The 25,643-nt window shown below is 37.3% G+C and overlaps 2 protein-coding genes across 5 annotated transcripts in view; one reads left to right on the top strand and one right to left on the bottom strand.

The window, feature by feature from the left end:
• The window catches only part of LOC143289073 (kidney mitochondrial carrier protein 1-like), a 28,446-nt gene extending 19,462 nt beyond the window's left edge, over positions 1 to 8,984 (top strand). For all 4 annotated transcript variants that reach the window (XM_076597907.1, XM_076597905.1, XM_076597906.1 and 1 more), the window contains 3 exons: positions 3,368 to 3,472; positions 6,320 to 6,400; positions 6,819 to 8,984. In XM_076597907.1, the coding sequence (XP_076454022.1) occupies positions 3,368 to 3,472; positions 6,320 to 6,400; positions 6,819 to 6,857 (225 nt within the window). In that variant the 3' untranslated portion in view covers positions 6,858 to 8,984. The remainder of the gene's footprint in view (positions 1 to 3,367; positions 3,473 to 6,319; positions 6,401 to 6,818) is intronic.
• LOC143289075 (ER membrane protein complex subunit 5-like) lies at positions 7,999 to 20,154 on the bottom strand. Its single transcript, XM_076597909.1, has 4 exons — positions 20,073 to 20,154; positions 14,764 to 14,816; positions 13,781 to 13,884; positions 7,999 to 11,856 (listed from the first exon to the last, which is right to left on the bottom strand). The coding sequence occupies exons 1-4, from the start codon at positions 20,143 to 20,145 to the stop codon at positions 11,778 to 11,780; spliced, it is 309 nt and encodes a 102-aa protein (XP_076454024.1). The 5' UTR covers positions 20,146 to 20,154; the 3' UTR covers positions 7,999 to 11,777.
• Positions 20,155 to 25,643: the final 5,489 nt, after the last annotated feature.

Here is a 25,643-nt window from a genome sequence, read left to right as displayed (position 1 = left end):
TTGAAGATAAATGAATTTTAAAGCTGTCAGAGAATTGCATGGAAAATGCAACACAATAATTTTTGAATGTCTGGAACCATCATTTGATAATAGGCACCTTGATATGATTTTCATGAGCTGGGTTGGGATTGGATATTTGATTTGGCTTTGTGTGATGATTATGTTTCTCTTTAGAATTATTTTCATCTTTGGTGACAATGATGTGCATATGTGATTGTATGTCTGATGTCTTGCATACTACAGTGGGGCTCTAGTGAGCTTCATTGTAACTTGGTTATTGGCTCGATGGTTGTTATTTTTCAAGGTGTTAGATCATTCTGCTTGATTGATGGCCTTCAAGCTCACCCCGTGAAGCAGCAGAAGCAGACGTACCCTTGGGTACCGCGATTGACACAAACCCACCACAATGGAGGCGTCCAGCGGTGGGCACGAGCGGAAAGTGGCGTGCCCTCGCACGCGCCAACATTAGTGGGTCTTGGTTAAGTTTACATCCCCTACTACTGTGTTTATGATTGCATCATTCCTTCATTGTTTCTATGTAGACTTCAGTTTCTCTTTGGCTTTGTAACATGTGTCGGGGGCAATGTCTTCATCTTGCGTTTCATCACCTCCGTTTTCATACCCGCCCCACTTTTGGTCAGCCCAAATACAGATCTTAAATGACAGTAGCTTAACTTCAAGCAACCAGACAATTCAGCATTAACCTGGAAATTGTTTCATTATCAAAAACACGTTTTGGCTTTTTAATAGATGTGTGGATGATAGCTCTCTCTATTAAAAAAAAAAAGTACAAAAAGAAAAAGCAGCCTTGATCAAACAAAAAGAATTCAATGTAATTTTTTTTTACAAAAGTCTAAATGGGCTGATAGATGTGTGTTAATTCATTGAATACAGTATTTTTGTTCTTGGTCACTCAAAATAATGACATATTCTGCAGCCTGTAATTTTAACAGCATGGGTGACTATCCTGAATTTACTCAAAAATGGATATTGACTATCAGCATCAGGCACAAGTATTCAAATACTTGAAGATCGCTAAATCATTCTTGGTTTTTGTGGTAAATCATGCAGGCACATGTCAGAATATTGGTGCACTGCAGATTTTAGTTAATCACAATTAAACTTAAAGAAAGGAAAAAAAGGAACTGGTCTGGAAAAATAGAGAGAGCTATGAATCTGATATTGTATTTCAAAGAAATGAATTGCGAATAAAAGATCTGTTATAATGTTGATATTTAACAGATCAAAAAATTCTTTTATAGTCCATAAAATAACTAAAGGACAAATGTTGATCAGTGTATTTCACAGCAATGATTCCAAGAAATTTAGGTTTGTTATTTTTGAAGAAGTCTGAAAACTGAAGTGCTACAGGCAAATGATTTCTGTTCATCATATAGATCTCATGAATCACTCCTCAGCTGGCTTGCTGCTGTTGACTGACTGACCATTTCACTTTCCTAATATTGATTAGTCCGGTGTATGTTCAGGATTCATTGTGGTATAGTGAGAGGAGGAAAATCGTCATTGAGAGGAAGAGAACGGAAATGTGTATGCCCCAGTTTTATTCCGTTTGCATAAGAAACAGTATCAGGGATGATCATGTCAGTTTGAGAACTGCAAGGTACTATCTTCTTTCTGATTGTGTCTATATAACCAGAGGCACTGGCATACAAGAAGAAATAAATTTTGAACTGAAAGTTTTGCTGTCAAGGAACACTGACAATCTTTTTGTCAAAGATTACTTTTTGTCTGGCTTAAGTTTGCCATGCCATTTGAATTATGAATTAAGCAGTTACAGCTGTAATGAAATACCAGTCATCCATACTCAATTTGCAAAAGATAGATGAGAATTCACTGGAAAATGAAATAATTGGCAGGAGATGTTCCTCAGTTCTGCAGTGATTGTTTTGCAGTCTTTTATAGAGATTGCTGGTTTGGAAAAATGGAGCCACTAAATCCATAAAGAAAAGCTCACCACTGAAAGATTTCATCAGTTTTAATGTTGCTACACCACTGCTTGAGATTGTGCCACTGTCCAAGTCGAGATTGAATCACTGATGACTATTTCGTCTCTGGCAATGAAGGTTCTGTTTGATAGCGTATTGGTGGACATGTTCACTTTATCACAGCTTTTGTACAGAAAGATGTGTGGATTGAACAGACTGTGAGAGGCATGTGCATCATGTAACTGTGATTGCCCAAAATTTTAGTGCCCAAACTTAAGCAATTGGGAGACATGTTAAAACAAAGATGTTCAAAGCACAAACTGAAGTTGATTGAATTCAGATTACCTTGAGCAGTGCTATGAAAATACACATTTTCCTTTGTTCTTGTCATTCTCCTTTTTTTAAAAGACAGATAATTGGCCTTTAGCACTTCATGTTTTCTTTGTACAATGTTTATATTTATCAATACTTGTGAACAATTGCGCCAAACATTTCAGTTTTGAACTCCAGATTTGATGCTGGTTTAATGCATGGACTTTAACATTTTATGAAGTCTAGTTTTGAGGAGTAAACATTGTTAAAAGATCAAATGAGTGTATTTGAAAGACATAATTCAAAAACTGGAAACAAATACTTGGAGCAGGAAGTAATCAAAATTCAGAAGTGGAAGAGCAAAGGGCTACACAAGTAGGCTGTGGTCTGTGGTTTCCATTCAGTTGTAAAAATTTGACAGTATGGCGATGATAGTTAATAATGCGACTGGTTCTTTCTGGTTATTGTAAAATGGATAGCACCCCATCTTTTAATTCTCATAGAAATATTTTCATCATGCCACCTGAAGCAGATATGTGTAGTACACAAAGTTACAAAGTAAGAGGAAATATTCCAGCTGTGCTAACACATAAGATTTCTGAAGTTCATGGTTATACAAGATATTTGACTATTCTTTGCAACATGTACAACCAAGAACAAGTGCTTTGAGAAAGCAGATAACGACGTTCCTGAGAACTGGAAAGTGCAGTTATCGTTTTGGCTTTATGTGAAAAGAGATGCACCTTCATCTAGTTGATGCCCTGCTGGAGAGCCCTTTATCTGTTCAGATTTGAATCTGGAACTATATTTGGGGAGGTAGTTGGGGGGGGGGGGGAGAAAAGGTTTGCCAAGTAAAAAGATGCTGAACATGAGATCTTGCTTTGGAGGAGGGAAGTGATCCAGGGAGGGATAAATCACGTACAACCAAGGTTCTGACCACAGCCTACTATGTGCAACAGGCCCCAAACTGTCCCCCACACACCCTCCTCATCCATCACCATCTCACAATCATTGCCATCATCATTTCATGGCCACAGTATGTGCACTGTGATTTTCAATGCCTATTCCCAGCCAGAAGTCTCACAAGGAACTTTTTTGGATTGTTGCAGACTCGCATGATGAGCCAAAAGAAGCTGAAGGTCAGTCCTGCAGGTGCTGCCTCCTCGGGAACCATGCATGTCGTCTATTCCTCCTCTATGGACTGTTTGCTGCAGGTTAGTGTGTGTTGACAACCAGAACATAACATGTAGGGCACAGTGTGTAAAATCAAACTATTTTGGTAATGATGATGTCTCAAGAGCGAATGCAAAATGCACTACAGAAGGCTAGGAGGGGGAGCAAAATAAAGCATAACCCTTAAAATACTGCATTAGAGTGTGGTGGAGGTTTGGCAGGTCTTTATGTGGAGGAGAGAGGGAGTTGGAACAATAATGAAAAGGGGGCTGGAGAAAAAAACAACAAATGGGTCTATCTGGAAGAAATACTATAATGGTTTGAGGTGCAAGAAAATCTTCATGCTTCAGAGGAGGATATGAAGAGCAGCAGTGACCTTAATTGAATATTACCATTTCACCCGCCCCTCAGGTTATGGAACCAATTTAGCCTTTGAATGAGTTTCATGCAGTGCAGCAGGTTGCAGAGGTTTTTCACTATATTTTCCACATCAGAATTCTTTAATCATATCAACTGACCATTGGTATGGTCTTGTACCCTTCCATTTGTGGTTCATCATCTGCCTGCATCTTCTTGATCAAAAAGTCAACCCTCAAGTAGTATAGATAGGGGTGCAAGTCGTCCAGCATATGCCTGAAATCTAGCACTGAACGTCATGATTTTGGGTAGTTTCCGGCATGAAGAAATTTCGTTTCGGTAGTCTTCGGTTATGTATAAATTTGTGTCGCCTGGTCGCTGTCTCTGATTTGTCTGTCATGTTTATGTTCAGTGACATGATTTTGTATTTGACGAAATTCGAACAAAAATGAAAGGCCAGAGAAGTACTAAAATCAAAATTTGTCAAAACCAGTGTGTCGTTTTCTTGCTTGTGCATCAATGTCTTCAAAACTATGGGAGATAAACGCATTGCCTTGATCTCTGGAGATTTAGGTTGAAAAGTGCATTCACCAAACATATTTTGTGACGGCATGATATTAAGCCTTTTTGATGAAAAATTACAAGAATACTGAGTCCGAGACCTGACAACCCTTCTTTCTCGGGGCAGTTGATCACGCTCCCTCAGTGGCACGCACACACACATCTGAAAAAAAGAAAAATAGGTGGTTTTGCGATCGTTTATGAGCAACACCTTTTGAAAAGTCCTTGATGTCTTTCCTTCGGTTTGTGCAAATCCAGCGAGAGAAAAAAGTATGGGTGGGGAGTATGAAATTTAAATGTGATAATCCAGAGAGAGAAAAAAGTATGGGTGGGGAGTATGAAATTTAAATGTGATAATGCTGGCAGCAGCTGTTGCGGTGCTACTGCTGTTGTATCTCAAGTTGAAATGGGGGGTGGGGGAGTTACGTGTGCTCACACACACACACACACACAAAATCACAGTTACACGCTCGCAGGCATGGGCGCGCTCACACTGACGCGCACACACACACACACTCACACTCACAAACGCATGCGTGTGATCACCATCACCATCTCTGCCTCAACCTTCAGCCGGGCTGCAAACATTGTCACTTTTTGCAACCATTACTTTGTAGCAATTGTGACAAAAACTTAGTAGCGATTGACGATTGACGTTTGAGTCTGTTTCTGAAATTACGGAAGCAAGGATGTGGCAATACCCTTCCATCATGGCTGCAGTTTTAGTGTACGTTATTTAGATCTGGGTATTATAGCCGAAGTATCAAAGATGCATTTGCATCACTTGCATGAAATGATTACTGTTGTTCAAAGCGCCACTTGTCTCTCATTTGGACATTGGTTCACAGGCCTGCCAAATACTTCGTTTTGCCCGTAGTTTCTATGATTCAAGCCCTCAGACTACAGCACTAGGCCGAGTAAAGAAAAACTACCATTTTGCTGACCGCGAAACCTCACACACACACACACACACACACACACATACATACACATACACAGAAAACAAATGCCAAGAAGCACTGCACATATTCATCACAGAAGATAAACTTTGTAAGCATATTGACATATGTTAGTTTTTTTTGCGTATTGTTGTGATTACGTCAGTCGATGATGCTACTGCCAGTTAGTATGCATTGTTTAGATCAGGGATCTATTGCCGACGTTCCATAGATTCATCCGCTTTACCTGCATGTAGTGTTATGTTTTGTTCAAACACGCGTGCGGTCTCTGTCATTTGGGCGTCAGTTCATTTCACTATCGCCGTTGCTTTTGATCACACATACACATGCACACTCGCTTGCATGCACACGCCTTGACAGACACCACACATACACAAATAGACGCACAAATGCATAGCTGTACACACACATTTACCATTACTTACATACACAAATGCATGTGCAAACACATGTACATGCACATGCAACGCACACTCGCACACACATTCATGCACATGCACACACCATCCACAAACTTACACGCATTTGTGTGCCTGTGCGCGCATGCATACCACACATAATTATACGCAGATCAACACACAAACACACATTTGACCATTGCTTACATACATAGACATGTACACACATATATACACACTTGTGTGCACACACACACACACACACACTATCCAGGCACTTATACAGGTGTACAGACACACACACACACACACATGCGCACGTGTGTAACACACATTCCTTTAGGTACTTTCTTCAGTAGCTCCAGACTTCGGTCTGGGCAGAACAAAAATTTCAGGTTTGAGTAGGTCTCTCTGCTTGCACCCTGTGTAGATCTGTATGTAGTTGATACTTAAAGAAAATGACCTGTTGTTTCCCATTGTAGTTTGCTGGCTTTGAATTGCTAATGGTGTGGGAGTATTCAGCAGTTTGGTCCTGTCATGAACACGATGGAGTTGGCATGTTACATTGTCAGAGAAGTGACAGAATGTTCAAAATAAGTGTGCCTGTTTTCAGACTGTGAAGACGGAAGGTGTGATGGCTCTGTACAAAGGCTTCATCCCCAACTGGCTGCGCCTGGGCCCCTGGAACATCATTGTATCCTTTTAAAATCTGAACAGTAGTAGTTATACATGTAAACCATGCGAGTCAGTGTAATCACTCTGAACTGTCCTTGTGTATTCAACAGTCCATTTTTTGAAACATTCATAAGAGCTCTCTCATAAAAGCAGACCAGTGTTCTTGTTCGGAGAAAAAAAAAATTGGCTGGTAGTCTGGACTGGTCATGTTTGTATGGGAGACTGAATGAGCAGCTTAGTAATGCCACTAAAATAGTGTAGATAAGCTATAGCAGCAGGGCCTGCTCAATAGTGGTTGAACTTTTTTTTCCTTCTTTTTTTTTGTTGAACTTTTTTAAGAAAATGAAATGTTTTTTCTTTACTATTCTGCATGAATTATTTTTCTGTCCATGCAGTTCACCAAAACTGTTCCAGTATGAATCCTTAACCAGGCTTAGTTCTTCATGACTTACGAACAGCTGAAGAAGACCTACTGAGGCAGTCAAAGGACACAGACTGAGAGCAGCCCAGTAGGAGTTTCAGGTGGCGGCCCCCCACTGGGTCTCACTTGAGGCTGTTTTTGATCTCTTGGCCACACACTGACAGTGTGCTTTGGTCTGGTCCCAAGCTCCTCTATTTCCTACACAGGCAACATGCTGCCAAGCACCATGGTAGGGAAGCTGAAGTCTGTGGGAAGCACACTGCAGGGTAAGGGAAGGAACTGCCTGTCTGTGATATGACTGATTGTGTGGTATGCTTCCCATGGAACCCATGACCTCAAGGTGTGGAAGGACAATGGGATCACACACAGCAGCAGTGTCTCTTCCCTTGCCATTTTTTTTTTCACGACCAAGAGCAGTATTGGGAGTGGGAGGGGGGTGGGGATCAGAACATAGGCAGTTCAGAATGGGGTTAAGGGAGATAAGCAGTGCTATCAGAAAGACCTATCTTTAATAATTGACAGTATTCTATTGAATTGATGATTGTTATGTTTTCATAGGGGACTGGTAGGGGAGAGAGTTTGTGAAGAATCACATCAGACCATGTGTAAATATTCACTCTCCACTGTGTGACTGAGAGAACTTGGGATGTGTAGAAAACTGGTTGGTGAAATGCTGTGTCTGGCAAACTGCTGAGTATGTATCATTGCATATGTGGACATGTGTTGGTGTTGGGGAGCTTGTATTGTGAAAGAACTGCATGGGTTGTGATTATGTTGGTGTGAATGGAATGATTTATCTGAGTATAGGTGTGTGAAGGAAAGAGCAATTGAGGGAGAGGCAGTTGATCTGAATGATGCAGAAGCACAAAGGATCTGTCTGGTGTATATAGATATAATTTTTTATGCATTGGTTGACTCTTTGTCTCGATGTTCATCCAAATGGCTGAATGTAGTATGTATGAACCCCAGTATTTAAAATAAAAAATTCTCCCAAGTTTTAATTGCAAGGTTTTGGCAAACTGAAAAGAAAACTGGAAACAAAACGGAAGTTTAAAAAAGAGGTAAAGACAAATGTTTAGATATTCTCTGAGCTGGTGAGAATTACATGAATCTTTTTGTTTGTGGATGGATCTGTATCAATTCTGGTTTCCTGTGAACAATGGTTGTCTCTTTGGAGGTTGGTTGGGTTTTTGGGGGGGGGGGGGGGGGTTGTTTTTTTTTACTGGTTATGTTTCTTTACAGATACGAATCATGATAAGGCAAAAGAGTCACCACACAACTTTATAATTTGGTTTGCAGAGGTGCCAGAACATTTATAATGTGTATTTCGAAATTTTCAAATGTATTCCTTCTCCATCATTTTGACCGTTTTGTCAAGAATAAACGAGTTTCGTTATGATCCAAATGTGACTATATACGTGAATTCTATGGCTGATCTACACCAATCACAAGACACGAGATCAGCCATTTTTTCCTTCGCCTTGGTCCTGTGTTTGATCATGGCAAGAAAAGAATAATGGTCAGGGTTCAAAATGATCAGATGAATGAACCTTTTCAAAATTTAGGGTTAAATGCCATGGTCACAAAACCGCATGATTAAGAATCCTGTTGCACAAAGTGTTATGCAGAGGCACAACTGCTGGGGTGGTGCTGTTGACATTGTAACTGAACGCTTATTTGACCTGGTAGTGGGACTTGTTTACTTAATATGTCAAGCCCCACAAGTCTGGAATGGGAAGAGGTATGCCTCAGAATATAACAGCTTATTTACACCAGTGGATACTTAAACCAGCTGATAGCCAAGCAAACTTGACTTAAAAGATGAAGGATACATACAAGTGGGTGGCTGGTTAGAGGCAGGATGTGGCAGACAGGAGACATTATTTGTCAACCACATTTTGCTGAAGTTTAATTTTGTTCAGTTGTGTTTGTGAAAAACAGGTCAATTGTAACATAAATACATTTCCAGGAGTATTGTTTAACGGATTTTGGAGGTTGGCACCTCTGGGCAGCAAAATCCTTCAGACTGCTGTTCAGGAAATTAACTCTTTTCTTGCAATGACTTCTTTTAACTTTTATGTTTGCTTGATTTTAATCAGTTCATTAATAAATTTAATTTTCTTTATGTTCTGTCTTAACAGTGCTCCATTTATGCCAAATAAACAACCGCAATCAATCTTTATTCTGTGTTTTCATAGCTTGTAGCACAGAGACAGATGCATTATTCAAAATGTACATTCACTCTGCAAAATTAACTCAGTTATGTATTTACATCAGAATACTGGATACATCATTTTGCAGTTCCAGCCTCTCAAATGGGCTTTTATTGTCATACATCAAAGCACTGAATACATCTTCACTGAACTCCTCTTCAGTTCCAATCTTGGCCTTTCCCTTTCATACTTATACTGGACACTGAATACATCTTCATTCTCAGATGTCCATTTCAGCATCTCTTCCTCACATTAGTAATCAACATTATTACACACATCCTGTAGGTCACAAATTTCAATCTTTACTACTGTCCTGAAACTGAGACCTGGTAATGCCCTTTATGTGAAACCCATGCAGAAGATCAAATGTGCACATTAAAAATCCTGTGATTTATGCTAAAGTTCATTGGATTATGGAAATGCATGGCAGAAAGCCTACTCAGAATGAAGTGACTTGCAGCCCATTTACACAGAAGATGAAGGAAACCAAAAAACCCATATAAACTGCATTAGTTGGATTAAAGTCCAACTACGCACATTTCCTGTCGGTTTTGGCAGAAAATTGTTGATGTTCAGATTTTTTTTTTTTTTAAACTACTAACTTTTAGTCATTGATTTCTGTTACAGTAAAAACTTTCAGAAAGGGGCAATCTACACACCCATTAACTGCTATGCAAAAGATAATCAAACACACACACACACACAAAACTTGGAACTTTTTAAATTACATCCTAAAGACCAGGCCAATTTACACAAGTACCAAATACTGAATTAACCATGTAAACACAAGTACCATGTAAACACACAACACAAATACCAAGTATTTTTTTTAAAGAACAATTTACAAATAAAAACAAACACACAACACAAATATCAAGTATTAAGGACAACTTACAAATAAACCATGTAAACAATCCACAGTGAGGAATTCTAAAGCAAGCCACTGTCCATTCACAGGCACAAATTTGCACACAATACATTCATCTTGCTGACACATCAAACACAACTTTCAATTACTGATAAATAATATGTGAGCAACAAAACATTGCATGAAATAACACATATACTCGTAGTGCACATCCATCACTTCTGAATACCAAAAAGGATTATCCACACTACAGCAATCCATGTCCATCACAGCACCAACAAAGAATACAAGAACAAACTTGCCTGTTAAGTGTCTCAAGACTAATCCACTATCGAGCACAATCTCATGACCCCACAATATGATTAATACCGGACACAGGAGTCTGAAAAGTACTCGGCAATCCATCATACCATAGATCATGGGAAGCAGTGTCGCAGGTTCTTTGTTCCTACTGCCTGCTGTAAGTAAACAACTCGTGGACAATAAAAGCAGCAACAAAGAAGCATAAGCATGTCACCAGTGCCATGATACACACACTGATTGGTAATCACATGCCAGAAGACATTCCTTAAGTTATGATAATGTCATTAGTTGCCAAAGGATTACATCATGCTGTGAGCTGTTGTAAGAAAGTGTCAGATAATGGGTAGCTCCCTTCATGCAAATCCGTACATCTTTGGCGTGTACAAGGGCAAGAACCAGACATGGATTCTTCCTCATGGGGGACATTACTTTCTTGATCAGCCAGAGGCATACTTTACACTTGGTTTGCTCCCACATCTAACATTTCAAAGTTGTGAGTGGGAATGTTAATCCTTTTTTTTTCTTCTTTTTTTTTTTTTAAAGATATTTATAAGTATTTTTTTATTTCTTTGGCTGAATGATACATAATGCATTCTACTTGTTTCTTCTTGAAATAGAATAATACACCGCATCTTTCTCACCATGCTACTATGATCAAAACACATTTCAAAAGTGATAATTCACAAGGGCATGAACAGTGGTAATAAATGAAAGGCTTCATGACAGCTCTCATAAAACTGTTTTCCAAGGCAGCTTGCAAGAACTACTTTCCTGGCGTTTGGGGTTTTATTTTTTGTCCCATATGAATGAACAGTGAATAACATCAATGAACGAAGAAAAATGTGTCCATGCTAAAATTTAAAAAACAAAAAATTAAACAGAGAAATGACAACATACAAATTTTTATATCAAAACCACTAATGCCATTAAATTGTGGGTTCAAAGTGACAAAACTAAATACAAACAACATGGTCTTGATCGCTAAATCAGAGATTTATTGTCTGCTGTAACACTATCCATTTTGCTTTTCAAACAAAAATAACATGTCCTTAAAAACATAAGTCCTGGTAATATGATGATGCCCAATTCACACTGTACGCTGGTGGACAAAGTAAACAACAGAACCATACAATGAATCCACTTTTGAACTTCAGTACTAAACAGTCAAAAAAATTTTGGGAAGCGATACCAAATTCTCATCATCTTCAAACCTTGCTCAATATTACTAGATCTTGATTAAAAACAACTGCATTTTCACATTTTTTAACTTCTTAACCTCACCAACTTTTTAAAAAAAACCATGTTCCATTTATATCACTGACCATTTCTATAATGACAAAAAAACAAACCATCATACCAATTACTTCTTCAGTCTTTGCTAAAAAAAATAAAATAAAAAATTTAAAAAATGCATCCACCATTTTACACCATGCTTTTGATCCAGACAAACATGCATACACAATCCTGTTCAACTTTTTTTTCCTTCCAAGTTTGCTGCCATGGTGAAGACAGACTGTAGATCTGTAGATCACATCAATGATCAACCTTGGTTCTTCTGGTGGAAGATGACGAACTCTTACAACTGCAGTCCTCAGATTCCATTGAACATGGCTTTGCCACGATGATGATAAATGTTGAAACCACCTCGGTTACTCAGCATGTCCCATGTTCTGTAATATAAAAAAAACCCAAAAAAACCACCATGCACATACACATAACAAAATGAGACAAATGATTAAATTTCTTCAAAATCAAACAGGGAAAAAAACGTTTATTTTTCATATCCTAGTGTCTGCACCAGTTGCAGTTTCTCAAGAACACGTCATTGCATAATTTGGGCGAATCCATATAATGCTACACCACATATGCAAGGTAGATGCCTGACACTAGTCAGGCCTGAGTGCATGCATTATATTTTTGCACAATTTCAGAGGCAGTGAGTGAGTAATCCCATTTTCACTCATAATCCCCACACACAGCCATATCCAGGGTTGTCTGCCACTGTCCCTGTGCCAACAGACTACAGAGAGCTATCAATGTTGTGTCACAATCCTGCCACACACCAGAGAGAATACTACACTCCTTGAGTCACTTTCCTGTTGTTTCGTGGTGCCTGGAGCAAGAGGAAGATTTCTGTTTTATGTCCTGTTAGTGTTGCATATCACTGGTGACTGCAGACAGTATTTATAGTCACATTTGAATGCTATCCAGTGTGTGTGTATGTATATATATGTGTGTGTATGTATGTATGTATATATAATATATATATATATATGTATGTATGTATGTATGTATGTATATATATATATGAATAAGTAAAAGGGTAGGAGTGGAGGGGGTGTATGGTGAGTTGAAACAGGACAGATGGAGGAAGGAATCAAAGATGAATGTCTGAAATGGAAATACAATGAAAGAAACTTTTTTACAGATTTTGTGTAAAAAAGAAGCTAATTTAATGATAGAATCAAGAGATAGTGAATGTAAAAATTCAAAAACATCAATGTTCACAGAGACAGCAGATGACTCAGTGGTGCCTGTTCTGAATCAACATACATAAGATACAACCCAAGCTCTTGTCTATACTGACAGACACCAACAACAATCTAGTCACAAAACCAGAAGGACCAAGTGTCCTTCCTGGAGTGGAGACCACCACTACATCCCTCAAACAACACTCAGTAAAATCCTAAGACAGGGACGTAAAATCACTGTATTTTTTAATGCAAAATCTCATCAAGTCATTATACAAGAAACGTTCAACAATCAATTGGTCAACTGGAAACACAATCAAAGACATTTACCTGTTTTCAATCTTTTTTTATTCACTCCATTTCTTTTCTGATCAATCCACATTGTCAACGAACTACAGCTTCTGATGACTGATTTATTGCATGTCGAGTGACAGTCTTCACTTGATTTTCGACAGAACATTGAGTTAAAGGAAACAGGCTAAAAAACAGGTACTGTCCATGATTTTGTTTCCGACTGACCTCCAGCTGATTCCGGAATGTTCCTTGGATGACAATATAAAGAAATTTCTTGTAAAGCAGCATTCTGTGATTTTATGCCCCTCAACACTCCCAAACAATCTGATGACACAAAAGACAGGTTATGGTCTGCCCATATGCATTGTCTCTTCCTTTAGATGCTGCTATGACTGTGTGCACAATCTATTTTCACTCCAGCCTGATTCAGTCACAGCCACTCTAGTTCACAAGGCAAACCAAAAACATACTTTTCCAAGGAAGTAGGGGGTGTCAGGAACGAGTCTGACACTCACCAATATTTGGAAATCTAAACCTGCAGTATATTAGACTGATCAAATTTTTGCTGTAAAAAATTCAGCGAACAGCCTCCAAGGACACCCAAAATTCTCCAGTATGTCTTATCTACAGATGTGTTATGTAGTTTCTGGTTTATCACAGTCAAAATACATTTTTATAGCATGAATTTTTTTGAAATATACATCAAAACCTCCAACACAGTCACAGCTCTGTTAAAATACTGTCAGAATAAAAATGGACACATGAGGATGTGTTGATGCTGCTGAGTTCAGAATAAATCATTCTGATCTAAACCACACTGGGTACTCACTTTGTTTCCTGTTCTGAACTGGCACGAATCTCTCTGAAGTTGCCTGCCACATTCACCACCCCATAGCAGGTAATCAAGAGTCCAATTACACACTGGAGTAAAATCTGCAAATAACCAAGAAAAAATTCTTGCATGATTAAAGACAAAAATGTAACAAATAATTCTTTCTTTTAATATCTCATCTGGGGATGGTGTGTTATACTTCAAGCTGAACAATATGGAAATTACATTGAATATTTGCCTTTGTGCATTTTGGCCCAAGTCACACAAAATTCCTCCTTTTTTTCTTCTTTTAAAAAAATATATATCATGCTTCTGATCTCTTATCAACTACACTGTTCAGTCCTCACCAAGATTTTATTTTTGCTTGTTCCATAGAAATTTATTAATCAGTAATGCAAACTGCAACTGAGAAAAAATACATTCTCCATGAAATACTTTGAAAACTATATTTCTGTCTAATCGCAGATTTTTCCCACTTGTAACTAAAAAATACTGAAAGTTCAATTGTTCAACACTTGTTCTAAATTCTTTTACAGCTGATATTTAGTTATGGTGTTTTTGTATCAGTTGTATGAGTTATAGTGTGACATGAAGCTTCTAAACGACCAACATTTTCTTCTTTCTTTCTATTCTTCAAATGCATCTTCATATTCTTCATATACATGAACATGCATGTATATGAATGTGTATTCTGTGTGCGTGAGTTTATGTAAATTTGTGCCTGCCTATGTGTGCGTATGTGTTAGGGTAGCTGTTAGATACACATGTATTGTTAAAATGTATGTATGCAGTGTGTGTGTGTGTGTGTGTGTGTGTGTGTGTGTGTGTGTGTGTGGTCACATTTTGGTGTGTGTATGTAACATAGATGTAATGTTTTATGTTAACAAAGTGTTTTTGTAAAGCACCTAGAGCAGATTTCTGGATAGTGTGCTATATAAGTATCCATTATTATTATTATTATTATCTTTGCATGAACTTACATCATGTGGAAGCATTGTAAATTCTTGTTCTGTTAAACGTAGATAGGTCCGATCTGAAACAAATGTTAGCATTTTCTGAAAATTTGTAAAAGAACACAATATATAATCAATAATGATAAGAAGCCATACCACTGCAATATGGATTCTTCCTCTGTGTTCTTTCCATTCAGTTTCGTTCTGGGGATGGTAAAACTGTAAATCTGTTTGAATAACATTGTTATATATACTCTCTATTTCTCCCCCTGTCGAATGACGTAACTAGTAACAGTAGTAGTGGGGACTGGCATTTTTGCCTTTAGGCCTCGCGGCCTATAAACATCCCCTCTTTGTATTCGTATCTTTTTGGTCTGCATTGCATGCTTAATTTTAGATATATAAAAGCAATTATTCGTCAAATTCATAAAACATTACCAAATTTTGGATCACAGTCCAGAAAGTTCTTAAAACTGGTAGTATCTTTTGCAAATTTAACTGAAGGTGGTAGTGAGTTCCACATGTTAACAACACGAATACTATAGAAAAGTTATATTTTCTTTTGTTTGTGCAAAATGGTTGCACAAATATTTTTCCTTCGGAATTTCTTGTTGTGCTTGATTGGCAAAGAGTAAAAAATTTGTTAATATCAATGTCCTCAATGTTGTTAATAATTTTGTATGTCGGTATCAAATCTCCCCTAATCCTTCGTCCCTTCAGAGAGTGCAAATTTAAATACTTTAGTCTTCCTCCATATATCATATTCTGGCATTCCTTCAACATTTTAGTAGCTCTCCTTTGAACATTTTCCACAGCTATTGATTGATATTTCCATGCAGGATACCACACAACATTCCCATATTCCAAATAAGGTCTAAAAAAAAAAAAAGCCTTATATAATTTCAAAAGGGTAACTTATCTTTAAAAGTACAAACTCCCTTTATAATTCCGACCATTTGGTTAGCTGTATTTATAATTCTCTGGATGTGAGGCCCAAAGGAAAGTTTGTCATCAAACGTCACTCCTAGATCTTTTTCCTCTTTACATGCATATTAATATAGTTTGAACATGATTACTAATACTCAATAGTGTAGTCATAACCTGGGTTTTGTTTGCCAATGTGCATAACCTTACATTTTGACACATTAAAACAGAGGTTCCATGTATCTGACCATTCTTGCAGCATCTTTATATCTTTTTGAATGACATTATTATCAGCTGCTTTATTGTAGATTCTTGTCATCAGCAAATAGTTTACATATGCTTTGTGGATTTTATCTGGCAGATCATTTATAAATATTGTAAACAGGATAGGACCCAGAATACTGCCTTGTGGGATGCCACTGAGAACATCAACTTTATTTGATAAATATTCACCCACACGTACCCTTTGTGAACGACCCTGTAAAAAGTTGCTTATCCACTGAAATACACCACCCTGGATACCATGACTGGAGTTTTATCAATAGTCCTTTATGCGCGACCGAATCGAACGCCTTCTTGAAGTCAAAATAAACAATATCAACTGGTTGATTATCATCCATTAAGCTGGTATGGTCTTCCATAACTTCAAGTAGCTCAGTTATACACAAATGTCTTTGTCTGAAACCATGCTAACATTCTACATATAAATTATTATCAGTACAAATATATACAATATTCTACTATGGCATCTCTAAAAACAGACTCCAGTACCTTACATACAATGCAAGTTAAGCTTACTGGCCTATAATTACTAGCATCTGATTTTGCACACTTTCTGAAAATTGCTGTTACTTCAGCGCTTTCCCAATCTGTTGGAAGTATACCAGTTTCTAGTGATTTATGAAAAAGCTGACATAGCGGTATATATAACTTCCTACTAACTTCTTTTAGCACTTTAGGTGGAATCTTCTATGGTCCTTGAGCCTTATTACTATTTAACTCTTGTAATTTCTTCTCAACAGCAAGAGGAGTTAATCTTATATCACAAAGTGTTGTACCGTTAGATTTCCTGCCAAAACCTGGGATATTTGCTGTGTTCTCTCTAGTGAACACACTGGAGAAAAAACTATTTAGAGTTTCTGCTTTTTCTTCATCAAACACAGCCATGGAACCATCTGTTTTTTTAAGAGTACTAATACCCAAATTTGTTTTCATTTGTCCTTGAACATATTTCCAAAATTTCTTTGGAATCTTTTTCCCTTCATTTGCAATATTTTTCTCAAAGTGTTTTCTTCAGTATTTTGTTACATTCATTCCTTGCTTTCATATGCCGTTCGTATTCACCCCCCTTCTTGGTTTGTAAAAAGCGTTTATAAAGATTGTACTTCATTTTTTATAATTCTCATAGCTTTTTTGTTCAACCACGCAGGTGTGATTTGTTTACCATTATTTGATTTTACTTTTGGTACACAAGATTCCATACCCAACATGAGAACATCTTTCATATAGTTCCATGACAATTCCACATTCATGTCCACCATAGGCTCCCAGTCATGAGTTCCAATAATATTTCTTAGTTTATTCATTGTAATAGCCTGTATTCAAGTCATATTTATACTTAAACATGTTGTTTATCTTTTCTCTTGGGACATAGAGTTGGAATAATAAAACATCATGATCACTTTTCCAAATGGTTCTAGGTGGGTAATACATGAAATCACATCATCTTCATTTACAAGTACCCAGTCAACCAAGGTTGAGTTCTGGCTAATTCATTTTCTTGTTGGCTCTGTTACTTTCTGAATAAGAAATGCATCTGGGATATTCTCTAAAATCTTTTCACCCTTTTCCCCGGACCATATTCCATCCCATCTGACATATGGGTAGTTGAAATACCCCCCCAATATAAATTTTATTACATTTAACACTTAAATTTGAATTTAACTCTTTCCATACCAATGGCAAAAGAGACCACGTTAACAGCATTTCACCCCAATTTCCATCATCAAAATATTGCAAGCGGAAGGCTCTTAAACTGAAGACGTGAATGTTGACAAAGAATACCACAATTCTGACGACGGAAGCTAAAGGTTGGGTCATTCAGACACCCACTGGACATCCGAGGGGTCTGTGTGAAGAGAGGATTGGCCGTACTGAGTGAGTTAAAACTTGAAATAGTTTGGCATCATTTTCTTCTGTGCTTGTGTTTGGACTTTCTCTCTCTCTCTCTCTCTCTCTCTCTCTCTCTATATATATATATATATATATATCCCTCTCTCTCTCTCTCTCTCTCTCTCTCTATATATATATATATATATATATATATATATATATGTACACCCAAGTAATACTCTATCCCCATTCACACTAACAAACATATACCAAACACTTTCTTCAAACTCACTTCCATCTATTTCCTCATTCTCTTGCATTCAAGGATTTATCAGTATAAAGTGCAACTTGTATTTTGGTGTTTTTTATTTATGAACATATCACAACCTGGAACATGGTATTCCGCTTCATTGAACAATGAATTTGTCTTTGGCAAGATTTCAGAAAGTGCAATAACACTGGGTTTAATCTCTTGCAATTGTATCAAAATTTTGTCTTTTTTATTTAAAAACTATCCACATTTCAATAAATCATATTACATGCATCCATTCCACATTTGAACTGTTTCTCAGTACCACTGTCACTTTCACTCCCTATGTCCCTATCACTACTTACATTATGCACAGAATGGTTTTTGAGTCATTCTGTCTCTTCCCTCCTTCATCGGCCCACCCATCATCTGTCTGTCCTGTTTCTTCAACTTCAAAGTCACTATTTTTCCACTTCTTATTGCAAGGTTTTCCTCTCCTTCCTGTACCCTTCTGGATAGTTCTGCCCTCAACTCTCTGTTCTTCTCTCTCTGTTTCATGGTAAGGTCTGGGTTTATATGTATACATGTGCATTTGGTCTTGTCAGTAATTCTCACGTTAATCTCAGTTTTCTTAATCAGTTAATAATCTCTTTCTTTTTTTCTTCAGACTTCAGTCACTCTGAGCATTCTTGGCCTGTTCCCCCCTACATACCCCAGCCTGACTGGGTCAGTCAATCCATCATCTGTAATCTCAGTCAATTTTCCCCAGGAGACTGCATGCCATTGCAAGATCATCTTGCTTCCTCTCCTCAACATTGACATTAGCACTTTCTTTCATGTTCACAATAATGATGTTCTTTTTCCTCTTTTCCACCTCATGTTGCTCTTCAAGAGCTTTAACCAGTTTCCTGTCTACCACTTCCTCAACTTTTTCTTCAAGTTTTTCCATTCCCAACCCTTCATCTGTCTTCTCTAACTTTGCTTTCAGAGAGTGAACTAATGGTAGAAGAGTCGTGAGGAAAATTGTATAATATATATTTTTACAATGTTATTAACCACATTAAAACTTTTCCTGTCTTATAAATGGAAAGGTACAGGAGACGAAATGTGGACGCCACACCCTTCTGAGTCTATTCCAGTCAGGGATGGTGAATGGGAAGAACATATGTCTGTATTATGTCCTGCAAATACTAAACTAGTGCAGATGGAATGTCAGAGCTGCTGCTGCTGGTCTTTCTGGCGCTCAAACTGCTGCCTGATCATCTTGGCAAGTGGTCTGAACCAATGACAGACCAGTCCAAGATGAAAGTTTGGAAACATGCAGAATGTCTCCAACAAGTGAAGAAACTGCTTTAATTTCTTTAACTGTTGTTAAAGCTTCTCACTTCTAGATTGAGAGAGAAAAAAGTAAAAACAAGTGGTATTTGTGTGTACACACATGTGTATCATGTGCATGTGGGCATATATATAATATATATACTATACATATGTGTGCATGAGAGAGAGAGAGAGAGAGAAAGAGAGGAGAGAGATTCAGAGAAACTGAAAGAGGGTAATGTCCTATCTTAGCGTCCTAAATAATTGAACCCAATGGTTACATTTTCATTTGTTGTGGGACCAAAAAAAGCAAGATGGTTTAGTAACTGAATCCGAGTAAAATAACGTACAACACGAGTCGAAATACACTGAAAATGGGTCACAAAATCTACTATTGTACTAATGGTAGTATTGTTTCATACATGCACAAAAATCGCCGACAAAATAGGTTCCTAATTTAAAGACGTAAAAATATGGGGAAAACTGTGACAACGTTGTTGGTTTTTTGCTTGTTTTTTGTTTGTTTGTTTTTTTTGTGTGTTTTTTTGTGGTGTTTTGGTTTGGAATTTTTTTTTTCTTTTTTTTTCTTTTTTTAAAGCAGTGGTGGTCGAACCTGGGTGCTCATGTATCGCACTTGTAGACGAGGTAACATAATTATCAGCGAACCTTTGCATACAACTCTAAGTGGATTTGTTGCATGTTCATTAATTCAAAAACTAAAAAGGAAACTTACGTTGGGCAGCGGAATACGCCGCATGAACCAATGCAACCAAACCCATGATCACGCACAGTTTGGAAGCAGCCATTTTGATACTGATTGCTAAAAACGGATATGGTTTGATTGCAACATTGACTTTGACACAGAAAAGACAAATAAATTTTCTGTCGATTTAGCGACAAAACCATGTAATGAAGACCAATAAAATTGCTTTGTTTTGTTTAAAATGGGAGACAGCAAATTCAGACTGAGGCAGTTTTGCGACAGACGACGAGTGACTGCAACCTGACATTGTAAAACAGACTGTAAATAATTTTAAAGATTTTCAGTTTTCCTGTGGTTGTGTTCTCTTATATAGTAATGTAGATAGTCTCTCCAATAAGATAGAGGAACTCAAGATAGGATTAGGTGAAATAAAACCGCATGTTATTGGACAAACAATTCCAAAAAACCAGAAAAATGGATTCAATATTAAAGCCGGTGCACTGTAATATCCAAAATTATTATATATTTACTAATACCAATGAAAAGAAAGGTGTGGCCCTGTATGTACACAAATCCTTAAAAGCGCAAGAATGTCCTACATTAGCATATTTTATTCTTGAAGAAAGTGTATAGTGCAAATTTGAAAGTGCGAATGATAAGAGTTTTAATTGGGTGTACATACAAAAGTCCACATTCGTCAGAATAAAACACAGAAAGATTATTTGAACTCTTAAAATCCAAAGAAATAACAAAATTCAACAAAGTATGTATTATGGGAGATTTTTATTATCCAGCTATGCAGTGGGGTGGTACTTGGACAGGCCCTTCAGACAATAAATTTATTGAATGCTTACGTGATGCATTCCTGATACAAAAGGTGTCAAAACCAAGAAGAACTAGACCAGGTCAAAAACCCAGTATTGTGGATCTGGTAATAGTAAATGAAAACAATTTAGTATCAGATATCAACCACCTAGATCTCCTGGGAAAGAGTGACCATGATATGTTGGTTTTTCAGTTCCACTCAGTGACATTTCATTGGCGAAGGTAAAAGCAGAAAAAAGCATAAAATTAATTTGATTTAAAAAGGGGAAACTATAATGGAATGAGAGAAATGATAAATAAAGTGGACTGGGCATCAATGGATTCGGATGGAAAAGACGTGAACCAGTGTTGGAATGACTTAAAGACTATACTTCACAAAACTATATATATATATATATATATATATATATATATATATATATATATGCCAAAAGTGTCAAATAGGAGAAAAATCAAACCCTCATGGATGAACAATAAAATAATGAGAATCATCAGACAGAAATATAAATTGTATAAACGTTTCTTAAGAACTAAGTCAGGTCACTCCTATCTATGCTACGTCAAAGAAAGGAATAAATGCTGCACAATCATTGTATTTAAAAAAAAAAAAAAAAAAAAAAGCCACAATTTTTTATTTTTTTAATTATTTTTTTTAAAGATTATGAAAGAAAGTTAGCCAAAAAATGTAAGCAAAGTCCTAAAATATTTTGGAAATATGTGCAAGAAAAAACGAAACTTAGTACAGGAATAGGGGGTACTGAAAAAAGAAGATGGAAGCTTAGCAGAAAACGATCTAGAAAAAGCAGAAACACTTAATAAATTCTTTACGAGTATGTATTCTAAAGAGACCTTGACAAATTTACCCGACCTTGGAGAAAACTCAAGGTCGGGAAACGTTAATATTTGTGACTTAGGAGTCACTCCATTGGCAGTAGAAAAGAAGTTGCATGCCTTAGACCCCTACAAAGCACAAGGACAAGAAAAAATACCCTCAAGAATATTAAAGGAATTGAGCAGAGAGTTAGCTCTTCCTTTGAGTATGATTTATAATAAATCACTTGAATCTGCTTGCCTACCAAAAGATCGGAGTATGATTTATAATAAATCACTTGAATCTGCTTGCCTACCAAAAGATCGGAAAATGGCTGAGGTAACAGCTATATATAAAAAACGGTCAAAACATAAACCAGGAAACTACAGACCAGTGAGCTTGACTTGTAGTGTGTGTAAGATCTTGGAGTCCTTTATCAGGGATGCTATAGTATCACACATGACAACAAACAATCTGTATGCAGACTGTCAGCATGGTTTTAGACAGAGAAGATCGTGTACAACACAGCTCCTAGAAGTAATTGAAGGTCTCACAAAAAGGATATATATGGGTAAACCTGTAGACATAATTTATTTAGACTTTAGAAAAGCATTTGACTCTGTACTACATCAAAGACATTTATTAAAATTAGCTTCATGTGGTATTACTGGAAGTATACTGAACTGGACAGAAAACTTCTTGTCAAAAAGAACACAGGTAGAATTGGAGAAAAAATGTCAATAAATGAAAATGTAGTTAGTGGTATACCACAAGGTAGCATACTTGGCCCAGTACTTTTTACAATATACATAAATGACCTTCCTGAAAGTATAGAAAGCAAATGCAAAATATTTGCAGATGATACTAAACTTTACGGCAATGTACAAAATGATACTACACTACAAAAAGACTTATATAAGTTACAGGACTGGACTGATAGACGGAATCTATATCTTAACGTATCAAAGTGTAAAGTAACGCACATGGGAAGAAAAAATCCAGAAAACATATGATAATAGAAGACACCACACAGGATATTGAAAAATGTCAAAGTGAGAAAGACCTTGGCATATTTTTTTTTTTACAAAAAACTATCATTCGACATACATATACAGAATACAATAAATAAAGCCAACCAGATGATAGGAATAATTAAGAGAACATTTACCTATTTAGATAAAAATATTTTTCTTAAACTGTATAAAGCATTGTCGGTTAGATCACAAGTGGAATGTGGTAAAACTGTGTGGCACGCATACCTCAGGAGACAATCTAGCTATAGAAAGGGTACAAAGAAGAGCAACTTTAGTTATTAAAAGAATGCAAATCTATGAGCTATCAACAGAGACTTATATACTTAAATCTGCATTCATTAAAGTAAATAAATTAAAGTAAATTAAAGTAAATAAAACTGCATGTTTGGTGCATTTCTGTTATGCATGTGTGGGTGTATGTGTGAATGTGTGTCTTCATGTTTTACATTTATTCGCTTATTTATCACCATTGTTGTCTTATTTATTTATTTATTTATGTTTTATTATTATCATTTTATTAGTATTACTAATATTATTACTACTACCTTTTTCTATATTATAATTATTATTTATTTATTTATTTATTCATTTATTTATTTATGCAAGCTTATCTATTATTTATTCCCCCCGGGTTGTTTTTTTGTTTGTTTTTTGTTGTTGTTTTTTTTGTTGTTGTTTTTTCTCAAGGCCTGACTAAGCGCGTTGGGTTACGCTGCTGGTCAGGCATCTGCTTGGCAGATGTGGTGTAGCGTATATGGTTTTGTCCGAACGCAGTGACGCCTCCTTGAGCTACTGAAACTGAAAACTGAAACTAAAGGGTAGAAGGCTAAGAGGGGATTTAATAGAAACATACAAAAATGTTAAATTGCCATAATGAAGTCAATGTGAATAATATTGTTTAGAATGTCCGATTATGAGAGTACAATAAATTCAACGATGAAAATTTGTCAGTAAAGAGAACTGTAATACTAACCTAAGGAAAAATTCATTAGCTAATACAACTGCACAAATATGGAATGCACTACCTATCGAAACTAAACTTGCACAAAATACTAATGTCTTCAAAAATCTCCTTGACATGAACATCAAGTTAAAAGAAAAATTTGTTGACTTTGACGAGTGATTTACAGTACGTGTAAAAGAAAACATATGTATCCCACAAATAAAAGGAGACCGATATTGAAGGGGCATAAAAATGTCGTGAAGCCTAGGCAGTCAAATGCCAGTCCCTACACTACTACTACTACTACTACTACTACTACTACATGTGAAATCGATTCAAAATAAAATTTCTGTGTGCACTCCAAAGGAGCCTCAGCTGGAGCGACATGTGGAACATGGCCCCTCTGAGGATCAGCTTCATCTATGTACGACCTCCTCCCCTCGAATACAAACTTGGTGAAATGGGGGAAAGCAGATGACCCTGCGTGCCCACTGTGCCATGGCAAACAAACAGTGGATCATGTCCTCAGCTCATGCAAAGCGGTGTTGAGCCAAGGACGGTACACATGGAGGCACAACCACGTGTTTAAAGAAATTGCACATGTGGTGAGCACTGTCCAAGGAGCATCAACCCCACCAGAAGTTCCAGCAGAGTTCCGCTTGGCAGAAGGCAATAAAGTCTGGCCAGGAACAGCATCCAATGTTTCCAAAGCATGGAAACGTGGGCTGCTTGATGGTGCCGAAGATTGGGAATGCACAGTTAACCTACCAGAGGGGAAGAAACACCCGGAAATCATCAACAAGAGCGGAATGAGACCTGACATAGTACTCCACTCCAAGGCAACAAAACAAACGATTCTGATTGAGCCCACTGTGCTATCCGAAAGCAGAATAGAGGAAGCCCACATCTACAAGACCGAGAAGTGTGCTTGCCTAGCCAGCAACCTGAGAGAATCTGGCTTCCAAGCCAAAGTCCTCGCCATAGAGATTGGTGCAAGAGGGTTTATGAGCGCATCTGCACTGCCCACACAGCCTCATGAAACAGCTATCGATTTCTGGCAGAGAGAGGACATGGGCTCTCACGGCAATGACAGAAGCAGCAGAAAAGAGTTCCAGCTTGATCTGGTCGAGGAGGAATTAAAGTAAACTTCATAAGGAGTAAATTTCCCTACTCAAACTTGGCTTACGATAGCTCAGCTCTGCCAGAAAAGGTGATTCAGTCCGGAAGTGGCGACCACCCTGAAAGGCGTGGGTTCGAACCTGCTGAGGACCAGGAAAACAGAAAAAAAGAAAAGAAAAGGGGGCAATACAAGGGAATCCAGGAGTCATGACCTGGGTGCGGCCCGGCTCCCTTAGAGTGTAAGGAGTTCAGGGCCGAAACACTTGACTGAGGGGGATTTCTTCTCTGAAGACCTTGTACTGTCCAGCTCTCCTTGGAGTTTCTTATCACTGTGTCGATGTCACATGCTTAAACAATTATGATATGTAATTTCTTGTGTACTTTCCAAATCTTGGAGACAAACGACTGAGGAAAAAAGGCACAGTACCCCCCTGCCACATGGACTTTATAAGCTAATGACAAAGTACCAAAGTGTCGCTTATCCCTTAGTGGTTTATTTTGCTTCAGTCATGTTTTTCTTTCCTGTTCCATTTTATCTGTTTTGCACCATTTTTGTTCCGATTAATACCTACTATGTCACTAGAGTTTTACAGCTAATGACATTAAACATTTCTGTGTTCAGTTCTCTCTCTCTCTCTCTCTCTCTCTCTCCACACACACACACACATTGGATCTGTTAAGGATATCAGTCTGATCATTCAATGGCTTGTATGACATTTGAAAACAAAACAGTCACAGCATACTTCTTCTTCTTTTTTTATTTTATTTTATTTTTTATAGCAGTTTTATGTGTCATCTTAGATATTATGCTTTGAGTGTGCTATACTTTAAAGATATTATGAATCAATAATGTTACTTTAATGTTGTTT

This window comes from Babylonia areolata, chromosome 13 (assembly GCF_041734735.1).
Source record: "Babylonia areolata isolate BAREFJ2019XMU chromosome 13, ASM4173473v1, whole genome shotgun sequence".
In the NCBI taxonomy this organism is placed as follows: Eukaryota; Metazoa; Mollusca; class Gastropoda; order Neogastropoda; family Buccinidae; genus Babylonia; species Babylonia areolata.
Note: the sequence above shows the minus strand (reverse complement) of the source record. Positions and strands in the feature narration are given on the sequence as shown.